General features: G+C 34.8%; 1 protein-coding gene across 3 annotated transcripts in view; it reads left to right on the top strand.

The window, feature by feature from the left end:
• LOC143253854 (fibroblast growth factor receptor 4-like) overlaps window positions 1–12532 on the top strand; it is a 140610-nt gene that overhangs the window by 69983 nt on the left and 58095 nt on the right. For all 3 annotated transcript variants that reach the window (XM_076508321.1, XM_076508300.1, XM_076508310.1), the window contains one exon: window positions 5066–5203. In XM_076508321.1, the coding sequence (XP_076364436.1) occupies window positions 5119–5203 (85 nt within the window). In that variant the 5' untranslated portion in view covers window positions 5066–5118. The remainder of the gene's footprint in view (window positions 1–5065; window positions 5204–12532) is intronic.

The following is a 12532-nucleotide window of genomic DNA, read 5'->3' as shown; positions in this document are numbered from 1 at the left end:
TATAGTACACATATGTAACTTTAGTGCCTTTTTGGTAATACGTAACGATATGTTTATAGTACACATGTGTAACTTTAGTGCCTTTTCGGTAATATATAAAAATATGTTTACAGTACACACAGGCAACTTTAGTGCCGTTTGGATAAATTGTAAGGATATATTTGCAGTACACACTTTAATGGAGTTTTGGTAATTTGTAAATACATGTTTATAATAAAACATATTTAATTTCAGTGTCATATGGGTAATTTGTTAGGAAATGTTTCTAGCGTAAACAACATTAATGTAGTTTTGATATTACTTAAAGATAAGTTTATGATACACACATGCAACTTTAGTGCCGATTTTGTAATCTGTACAGGTATGTTTGTAGTACACACATATAATTTTAGGGCTGTTTTGGTGATTGTAAACACATGTTTATAATAGAAATGTCTAACTTTAATACCGTTTTGATAATGCGTAAAGATATGTTTGTAGCGCACACACATGTAATTTTAGTGCCGTGTTGGTTCTATATAAAGATATGTTTGAAATACGACCATGTAACTTTAGAATCTTTTATGAGCTACTCAAAGAGGCTGGGTCGTGGAGGCCGGCGCCAAACAATGTGATTCACCATGACAGTTTTGAGACCGATATTTCGTATAGATTTATATTTCTGGATACGTGAATAATGGTTTCACAAGTACTTCGATGAAGTTATAAGAGTAGCTTTGTCGGAGTAAAGAAAAAACAAACAAACAGCCAGCAATAACTAGCATTGTGATTACATTCTGTCTTGCTGTAACAAGTAGATTATAATACTGGAGTTAAACAGGAAAACAAAATCAACAAAGACAACTTGAAAATGTGAATTAGCAGATACATAAACCAGTTCTTGGCTGCTTTTTGTATCCATCTACTTGACAACAGATCAGAGTAGATTTGATAACAATTATTAAGAGCACTTCAAACCTGGATCACCCACCTTCATTTTTACAGCTCTATTCACATCAAATGATCACTAGTCCACTGAATTAGTTGCAATTGGACCGTTAGTAGGAAGTGGGCCTCTTGCTGGGAGTTGGAGAGCGCCTTAGAACCTTAAAAAGGAAGCATACTTGATAGCTTGAGAAAGTAATATAGAATTCGTCGTGATTTCAGGGACTAACCACTGGAGGTCTAACGCGGAAGTGCGCCGAATGATAACGCACGTTTTTATTCACATTGAAAGGATTAAGTTCTATCGTCGTTGTTTATTATTTTGTTGAACTTTCAATTTGTTAAGAGTGTTCAAGCTGGTTCTGTGCATTTCGTGCTGTCATCCACGTGATTTGGAGAGCCACTCTACGTTCCTCCTGCTATTGCTGTATAAAATACCCATTTACGAGCAAGATCTTTTCAAATGCTTAAAATTCCTCACAAAGTTTGGTCTTTAGACAATTTTTTCTTTAAAAGTAGATTTCTTCGCACGTTATTATGTCTATAGGAACACGTCACTTTGTGCTCAATAAGGAATAACTAGTCACGTACAAACATTTCTGAAAATCTGACTATTTAGTAAAAACATTTCGTTGTGAACTGTAATATTATTGTGCTCTTGTACATCATGTGAAGTGTGTAAAACGTGTGATTGTTACGAACATCTCAGATGATGATATCTGTATTAGGAAGTAAAATTTTACAACCACAGGCAGATTCTTCAAGACACTACTTTAAATCTCTTTAAAAGACCATACGTACTGTGACTGAGTAGAGTTTTAAATTGTATTATTTTGGCACGTTTTCTATTGTATTCGTGAGTACTGGTTTACAGTTAATACGGTGATTCCTCGGAGCGTACTGACACTTCTTTGTTGTTAACAGTATTCTAGTCTATCCGGGGTTTCACTGATTATTGCACCAATTTGCTGATAGCGATATTTGGTTTCCTCGGGGAAGTACTAAATCTATCTGTTTGTAATATTTTTCATCAACTATGACAACCCTAAGAACAGATTTAAAGTATTTGGTTTGATACTAAAGGTACAATTCCAAAATCATTGTGGTTAAAGCGCAATATTTTTCTTTTACGGGTTGGTTATCTATTTTCATGTTATCTTTTTACATAAGTTTTAAACATATTTTTAAAACTATTTGTACACCAAATTGCTAATGGATTCATGACTTTGTTGTTGTTTACACGATCTATAACAACACGTAAAGAAAAATAATATCAAAATTACAATTAATCCCTGTATACGTCGTAGGAAGTTGCAATACATTTTACATATAAAATGAATGATTTCACCCAGTTTTTCTCATCATTTATTTACACTGAGTTGATGGTGAATAGTATTACAAATTCAGCTGAAACATATTTAATTATCGTTTGTTTTAGGATAATAGTTAGAAATTAAACTATATTGTAAATGAACATCTGTGTAATATATTTTACTCTATATATAACATCTCGATAATCGAGGTATCAAGGGATTACATCATAACATAAAAGGAGGAAACCTTTGTTTGTTTGTTTTGGAATTTCGCGCAAAGCTACTCGAGGGCTATCTGTAGTAGCCGTCCCTAATTTAGCAGTGTAATACTAGAGGGAAGGCAGCTAGTCATCACCATCCACCGCCAACTTTTGGGCTACTCTTTTACCAACGAATAGTGGGATTGACCGTCACATTATACACCCCCACGGCTGGGAGGGCGAGCATGTTTAGCGCGACGCGGGCGCGAACCCGCGACCCTCGGATTACGAGTCGCACGCCTTACGCGCTTGGCCATGCCAGGCAGGAGGAAACCTATCAAGTATTATACACTACTGTTGTACAGTGTATGTGTTGTCTTATAGCAAAACCAGATTGGGCTATCTGCTGTGTCCACCAAGGGGAATCGAACCACGTATTTTAGCGTTGTAAATCCTAAAACTTACCACTGTCATAGTTTGGGACTGCTGTACAGAAATAGGCTTTAGAAGGGTAGTATACACTAGTTTTATGCACACTAATAACATGCACCATTCATGTGCAGCACAAAATAACAAATTCAGCATTGTGCTTACTTAAAACTATTGTTCTAACGCATACACACTCATTCAATTCAATTATTATACTAATACTTCAAGTAAAGCTTAATTTAAAACTTAATTCCACTTTTTATCTTCGAAAATCTTAAATGTTCGGAATTATAAGTTAAGTATGCTAAAACGCAATGATGCTGGCACACTATTTAGCACCAAAGGTTTTGTTTGTCAATATAAAAATAAAATAAAAAAAGAAAATCGCTCGAGGGTTTTCTTCCGGGTATTCTTAGTTAAGGTGGTTATTATGTCTTCAGCATCCTAGTCATATTCAGACACAATAACATGTGTCTCTCTATGATTATTATTTTTTCTTCAGTTTTTGTCTTTGAACCAACTTGAACGTTTGGTGAAAGGCTCGATAGCCGCTACACAATAGAGAGAAACGTCTCTAGGTGACCTTGTGACCTCTTTTTGAGCCAAGCAATGCGAGGTTGACGCACTAAGATTGATGCTGTTATGTTAAGACACAGTGATACCGTGGGAGAATATTGTGGCCAGAGCCCCGCTCTTTATGTTTCCCGCAACATTAGAAGTAGATTAAGTTTAACTTGCATATTTATGTGCATCTCAGAAGTGGTTATCCGGTTCTTAGAACGCTAATTTTCACATGGAGTTTCCTTCTAACTCGTTTAAGTTCGTTGTGTGTGAAGTACTATTTTTTTATTTGTCGTAGACAAAAAAAATCAGACAAAAAGTTTTTAAAGACAAAAAAACGAAGAAGAAAGTGAATGTGGTAACACCTGACACTATAGTGAATGTGGTAACACCTGACACTATAGTGAATGTGGTAACACGTGACACTATGGTAACACATGACACTATAGTGAATGTGGTAACACCTGACACTATAGTGAATGTGGTAATACCTGACACTATAGTGAATGTAGTAACAGCTGACCCTATTGTGAATGTGGTAACACCTGACACTATAGTGAATGTAGTAACAGCTGACACTATAGTGAATGTGGTAATACCTGACACTATAGTGAATGTAGTAACAGCTGACCCTTTTGTGAATGTGGTAACACCTGACACTATAGTGAATGTAGTAACAGCTGACACTATAGCGAATGTGGTAACACCTGACACTATAGTGAGTGTGGCAACAGCTGACACTATAGTGAATGTGGTAACACATGACACATTGTTTTGCTAATATGAAGATTTCGCAGCTAGTGGTTATGACGAGCTTTACAAAGTTGTGGGCTGTTTGCTCGTTCTTTTTTTATCACATACTGTTACTTTGTTGTGTATTGAATCTTTATATGAAAAGTTTTAACTACAAACACAAATTCCGTTAAAAAACAACTTACAAGCAAAAAATGTAGCGTTCTTCTGAATTAATTTTTATGTCCATTGTGCACTCCACAAACCTTAACCGTTTAGCATCTAGAAATGTTATCATTTCATTTGTCAAGACGAGAAAGAAAGAACAAAAGAGTTTAACAAAGGTGCAAATTCTCAAGCTGGCACTCTTTCAACATTCAAAATAGTATTTTCACACTAATTGCCTTCCGACAGCCGTTCCTGATCTTTCAAAACCAAGGTTGCGTGCATTTGTTTAAAAAAATAAACTAAAAAAATCGAAAGAAAATCTTATTACATGAACCTGCAGAATATGTTGTTTTCTTTGTGGCATTAAATAGCGTTCACTAGCACAAAATGTTAGCAACAGCTACTACGCAAGTAATTGATAAAAATGTTGTAACAAATATCTCATGTATAAGACAATTGTTGCTTTCATCTTACCATAAGCGCGATTCATTATTTCGTAACAGAAATAAATTATTTTCTCAAAATGCGCATGCTCTATACAACGTTTGACCTATGAACTTTAAACTGATATGAGACTTCTAAAGAAAGAGCCATGTTTCGGTTTCTTTATTTAACCTTTTATTACACAGTTGTTATATAAACAGAAAGAAAAGAGCCGAAGAACTGGCCTTTTCGCGTTCTATTAGAACAAGAAGACAGTTTTTAGCTCTGTTTTGATACATAAATATTATTTCTTAGGTGGCGGACAAGAATGATCTCTTCTTAGCCTTGAGCTGACATTACAGTGGGCAATGGTCAAGATGTTGCAAAAGACGTACGCCTTTTTTATGTTGGTGACAATTGCAATCTCCACTGTGCAGGCTAGGAAAAAGGAAGGTAAGTGTATGTTCGAATTAACTCTGATAAGCTGTTTAGCAATGATGAGTCCTAATAAATTTGCTTAATAAGAGCAAGTCTAATGAATTATGCAATAAGGATATGAGTCCAGTAAGTTATGTAATAAGGATAAGTTGCAATAAAGCAGTCATTTAAATACACATAACTGTTATTAATGAGTAACGCTATCATGTTTTTATTCAATTTAAGCTTACATTTATATTTCAACATTCATACAACTACAAAAATAGCTTTTGAATTTAAAATTGCAATAAATTAATCAGTAACAAAAATTACATGTGACATTGTATTGATTTTTTTTCGACGGACTTTTCCTCTTGTGCAATTATGACCAAATCTGTTTATGGTCTTTTCAGATGACATGTCCTTCATGCATTTTGTTGTCATGTTAAGTGAGAACATGATCATCAGGTGTATTTCCGGTATAAAATATCGTGTTCTGTGACAATACGTATCTGAAGTACAGTTCTTGTACAGACTATAGTGCCTTGAGACAATATATATACGAGTTGTTCTTTTGGTACAGATTACTGTGTTCTGTGATAGTATGTACTTTAGGTTATCTTTTAAGACACAACTGGGTTATGTGATTTTATTTCTTGATAAAGACTGGTGCTTTGTAACATTATGTCCCTTATCTCTAGTCTTCATAAGGAATGTGATACTCTGTACTAATGTTACGACCATTAGTTCTAGTCTTAATAAATATTATACAGCTCTGTGGGTTATATCTTTTAATTCTAGTCCTAAAACATAGTGGTACTCTACGACAATATATGTTAAGGCAAGCTAAGTCTAGTTCAGATGCAGTCTGTTTATGGCTTTTTGTGATGGTATATCTCTTAAGTCTAGTCCAGATGCAATGTGTTTATGATTTTCTGTGATGGTATGTCTCTTAAGTCTAGTTCAGATGCAATGTGTTCATGATTTTTTGTGATAGTATGTCTCTTAAGTCTAGTCCAGGTGCAATGTGTTCATGATTTTCTGTGATGGTATGTTTCCTGAGTCTAGTTCAGATGCAGTTTGATTATGGCTTTCTGTGATGGTATGTCTCTTAAGTCTAGTTCAGATGCAGTCCATGGTTTTCTGTGATGGTATGTCCCTTAAGTATAGTCTAAATGCAACCTGTTTATGGGTTTCTGTGATGATATATCCTCTATGTCTACTCCACACGTTGCATGTTTGTTTTCTGTATTATTTTTTGATCTAGGGCATTGGTTGTCCATTACACTGTAACTATGCACATACCATTTGTGATTACCAAACTTTTAAGACTCTACTGCTAGGCTGGCTCAAGAATTTCCTTGAATAGACAAGAAAAGTCTTTTGTTTCAGTTTCTTGACCTGCGACTGTCAATGTACTGTCCTGTTTACTTCCTACTATTTTTTATACTGTATTATTTTTAATGTATATATCTTGACACTTGGTGATGTTGCAACGTATCGACATTTACTTCATAGAAACCCAGCAATACACTCATCTGGTGAACATTTATCTATTTGAAAACGATTTTTTTTTTTACTGAATGTTTTTGCACCAATTCTAATGGCGTTTTCGATAATATTTGGTGACCAAAATACGAAACGTACAAGATATGTCGTATGCAAGAACGTTGGGAAAACAACATCTAGTGTATCGGATTTTTACTTTTTTCTCCTTTTTGAAACACCATAATTTAATTTATGTTATCGCATAATACAGTAATTTCGGTGCTATTTTATAATTTTTCACCCGTCATTCTTATATAGCATCAGCTTCATTAACGAGTTAACAGATATGTATCTTTTTGCCTTATATGAAATGACTATATAATGAGCATGAAACATTATAGCTCACAATTATACAAAAAAAAATCACAAAAAACTTGTGATATCGATGTCAGTGTTTGACTTGTGGTTTTAGTTTTGTTTCGTTAAGCTTAAAAAATATTTACTATTTTTTGCCTATGGTTTATATAAATAGAAATAAGTCATCCCATAACTAGTTCATACTACGTACATTGCTCTTGCCAGACAAAAAAAAAAAAAAAAAATGTAAGCTATGTAGAGTCAACTTACGATAGCTTCCGTACACGGCTTTTACAAGAAAATCCACATAAATAAACGGATATTTCATTTTTTGGTGTAAATAGCTAGGTAGCAGTCAGTGTTTTAAAAATTATGAATACCTGATGATATACGAAGAAAACAAACATACCGGATTAATATTTACACGGTCACGTGGTTTTAAAGATGGCGATAATTTTCCTACGATATTGTTTCATAGTTATAACTTCAGTATGAAGAGAGGATAAGAACAATTTCAAAGATTCTACGGCTAATTTCCTGTTCGTCAGGGTGCCTCTAACACTGAGATAATGTCTTTAGCGTTTAAAATTACGATTTGCAAGTGAGTATATTAATTTTTTATACGTCTATTATTTGAAAAGAAGTAAGTACCTTACTCCTCAGAAAGCATGAAATATTCTTTAAAAAGTAACAGATTTGGATTGTGAAAACAATATTTTTATTTACATGAACTCAAATGCACAAAATCACGAAGCCACAAGTCGAATTAGGAAGCGTGTTTTTTGGTTTTTTTTTGTTACGTTCCCAATCTCACGCGATTAGCGAATTTCGGAAGCAGTGATTGTTTGTATTAGGCCTATGAAGCGAAGTCGGGTAACGTGCCTCTTGAGCTGCTTCATAATATATATATATATACATATATTTACTACTGTGAAACTGTGCTATGTCAAGAATCGTAGCAACTCATCTTTTACTCTTCTCGCATCTCCATAATTAAGTTTCCAAGTTTCTGGGAGTAACGCGTAACTAGAAGACACGTTTATCAATTGATAAGGGATCTCTACTGGTAGCCCCCATGGACGACGACAGCACTGAAGTGACCCTTAAAATTCAGTGGGATGAAGGGGAAGGAGCGCTGATAAATAACAGCAGTGGCCCTCCTAGCATCTGTGCTTCAGCCGTTTCCCGACATGCTTTGCTTAGGATAGATGGAAGTACCATACCCGCTTTTAATCGCACTACAACCACGTGTTGTTTGGAAACCTGTCACTCACAGTAGTGTTGACTACGTGTGGGGATTTCTCATTGACCGTGCCTTCTCACTTTTGTCATCAACAACTGAAATAACATGGACTTCTTGGCCCGAACCAAAGCATTGTTGACTTCATTACAGACGTACACCATTTTAACAACTAAACTGGCGTTGTTCTAAGCGCTAGTAGTAGTTTCCGCCCTTCCACGATACTCATGTTGTAGAGTCTCAAGTAAAATGATATGGTTTCGCTGGCTACCACAGTGATAACGTTCTTGCATCCATTCATGATGTTAGAAAAACATGTAGGTTTAAGAAGTTTTGATAGAAATGAAAAACAACTACAACAACGGAATACCTATAAACCGAAAGCTTTCGAAATATATACCTTTCTTGTTCAGGAGAATCCATCATATAAACAGCTAAAATAACGTGACATTGTTATATCGAACCTTACCAGCAATGGCTTAACTACTGTCACATATATAGGACTATTATTGGAAATGAAAAAACAATCAGATAAACCTAGTATTTTTCAGAACCAGCTTTAGCTGTATTAATTTGACCACTGTAACATCTTCATGCAACATTTTGCAAACAGCACGTGAGCCGCCCACGTGCATCGCATTATAAGATCTCAGTAATTATAATTCCTATGTACAACTTCTATATATTATCTAACCGTAACCATTTGATTTAGGTATCTTGATTTATTTCATGGGTTTAAAGGGTGACCTCTTTTTGAATTTAGTAATGATTTCATCAAGAAACTGGTTCGTGTTCTAGCTTCAGCGGTAATTCAGGCTAGATATTTAGGGGCATATATATATATATATACATACATTAATTTACTTGTTTTTTGGACACACGTTTGCAAACCATATTGAGGACGCTCCTTATTACGGCATAGCGTACAATAATTTATATTGGACTTTAGTTCCACATAAGGTACCTTCAGTCATCCAGTGTTTACCAATCATACAAATTCTTATTTCTTGATGAATGTTTTTATAGTTTACTACATTTTGAAGCATAAATGCATTTCATAGAACGTGATAAAAAATAAAAAGAGGCATGTTTGTTTTTTTAATTTCGCGAGAAGATACAAGAGGGCTATCTGCTCCTAATTTAGCAATGTAAGAGAGCTAGTCATCACCACCTACTACTATCTCTTAGGCTACTAATTTACCAAATAATAGTGGGAGTGACCGTCACAGTTAAAATGTCCCCATGCCTAAAAGGGCGAGCATGTTTGGAGGATTCGAACCTACAACCCTTAGATTAGAAGTCGAGCGCCCTAGCGACCCGGACGTGACGGGTGTGAAACAAGATATACTTTTCAACCATTGGTTAAAGTAATACAAATTACTTTTAAAACTCACTTTTGGCAACACCAACAATAATTAGTAAACCTGATAAACGCCTGAAATAATTAATTTTACAATATGCCTGTTAGAACACTTTGAAAACAATGCCTCCATAATATGTTAATAACAATATTTACAATAACTGCTAAAACTGTTTCTATAACGTATATATGCAAATCTATTACAGAAAATGCATGCGGTGTCAATATATGTTGCAAGGTTAATAGATAATTAGTTCCTGAACACGGAGTATGTAATGTAGCTAGTATCGATAATACGACAGTTCTGGAACATTGCTTTAATAATGGTAATATCCAATGTAGTGGTTGGAATATTGTCTTTACAGCACGTGTGTGTGGCGTGAACCGCAATACCAACTATGTAACGTGTGCGCACTCTCACATCGTATATACGAAATACATAGCGTAACCGTTATGTTCTTTATTTTAATGTGGAGATATTTTGCGGAAATAATTGTAGTTAAATAGCTGTTTCGTTTACCGACTTTTCCTAGTACTAAGAAACCATTTTAAATATATGTGTCACATAGGTGCATTTGAATGACTTAACGGTTAGTAAGAAAACTTCTAAAACAATAAAATATCATGCAAACCAATCTGAATCTGAGTATAAAATATGTTCTGAGCCCTAAATCGGGGTTGCACACAATCAAGTAGTTTCGTCAGTTTCAAGTTAACAGACTACAATCTGCTTAATAGTGTAAGCTCATCTGAGCTACAAGTGGTCTGTCTCAAGTGCAAGCAAAACCTGAAAGCTGTCACATATGGTAAACTCTCGCTTAACTTTATCTATTTTTCACAACGAACAAGATAATAATGTTCAACATGAACTTTCAATCATATCTAAATATTATTTTCACAAGGTACATGCGAACAATAATCGACGTGATCTTCATTCATGTCTACTGTTACTTATATTTATGAAAGAAAATCCTGAACCATGCCTGCCTGATTTTCAAATTCGTTTACTGTCATGCCAAGGTAGCAAGTGCGTTACGATATACCAGTACTTATTTTTGTAGGAGGAAAAAAAAACACTAAAAAGTGACTTGAAATTCACCACTGTTAAAATCAGCAAAGGTGGTGGCCATGTGTGTAAAAAGAAAAAAAATTACTCGGTCCATCAAATTATGCTCCAACAATGTCTTTATGGTTCCTGAAATGTACGGTTGAGCCCCGGTCTTCCAAGAAGCTTATTTGATTTATAATTTCACTTCCCTGAAATGTAAGGATTAGAACACGCTTCTAGTTGTATCAGAACCGTTCAAATTTGTTCAATTTTTTTTAACCAACTTCCAATAATCCCGTCACTGGATGTTTTCTTTAGTTCGTAACATCGACGTTAATGGCTTGTTTGTTTGTTTTTGAATTTCACGCAAAGCTACACGAGAACTATCTGCACTAGCCGTTCCTAATTTAGCAGTATAAAACTAGAGGAATGGCTAGTCATCACCAGCCGCCACCAACTCTTTTGCCAACGAATAGCGGGATTGGCCGTGATATTAAAACGCCACCACGCTGAAAGGGCGAGCATATTTGGTGTGACGGGGGTTCGACCCCGCGATCCTCAGATTACAAGTCGAGCGCTCTAAACACCTGAACATGCCGAGCCGTTTTAACATTCAGATATATAAAATTATTTTTTAATATAATTACCTTTCCCATCATCTCTTTAGCTCGTTATTTCACCTATAAAATGATACAGGCATCTGATTGTTAACTTTTCGAGTTCTGGTCATCAGAACAGGTCAACTAACTTTATAATAATAATTCTGTACTTGCTTCACACAGTAACCTAGTCTTCAGGATAAAGTAAGATAGTTACTCACGGTATTTGAGGGTCATGACACTGCTAAAGAACCAGGATGACCTGATATGGAGTGTAGATAACCTCTGAAAGAAAAACCATGTAACACCGAGAACGATAAAAACCTCATTAAGCTAAGCCTCGATTAAACATCACTTGCTAACATTAAAAACGGTTAAATCTCTCACACTTCAACCTAACTGCCAAAATGTCAGAAGGCTAATTAGGATATAAGTCTTAGTCATAACATGATAGGGTTCTTAGGGTTAAACAACTAGCATATACTTTTTTATGTAAAATTAAAAAAAAGAATATTTTAAGGATTTGTGTCATCTTTAGGGTTGTAATACTGAGAAACATTTCTTAAATTGACTAAACATTTAGACCCAGAAATTCAGTACGACTTCGCGTCATATTTAATTACCCTGCCCTATTTAACCACTACACTAGACTTGTTCAGAGTGAGTCTGATCAGTTGTTCATGATTTATGGAACGAAATTAAAGGAATCGAATATACGATTGTTAAATAGGAAACGAAAATAGCTTAAACGTATCAAATTTTTCCATTTGACACGGCACAGATTTTTCACTTGTAAAATAAAGAAAATGTATAGGAGACATTCTGAATCCAATGTCTCACTGCCTCAGACCTTTTGATGGATTCTGTAAAATAAAGACTTACAAAAATAAACATCTTCGGTGAAATATCTCCTTCTCTTTTTACAAAAAACAAGACAATGCAAAAAACACATGCTACTCATTTATGTTTTTCTAAACAACAATGTTTATTTACATTTTCTTTCCGCGGACAGTGAATAGTCACCTTTCATCAGGTCTGTAATTCTAAGCAAGACACATGTTTGATAAAACATTCAGATTAATTTTCATCACAATTTGTATAAAAATAAACCAAGAATCAGTTTAAATAGCTTTTTTATCTCACTGTGTTTATCACTAAAAATACGATAAAGAAACTAGCTGACTAAGCTTTGAACATTAGACATAGAAACTTATATAGGTAGGCTTTCCTATATTGGTAGGTCTGAAGACATGCAACGTTAAAAACTGGGTTT

The sequence above is a fragment of the Tachypleus tridentatus genome, chromosome 1, assembly GCF_004210375.1.
Source record: "Tachypleus tridentatus isolate NWPU-2018 chromosome 1, ASM421037v1, whole genome shotgun sequence".
Taxonomy (NCBI): Eukaryota; Metazoa; Arthropoda; class Merostomata; order Xiphosura; family Limulidae; genus Tachypleus; species Tachypleus tridentatus.
This window is presented reverse-complemented; position numbering and strand designations above follow the sequence as displayed.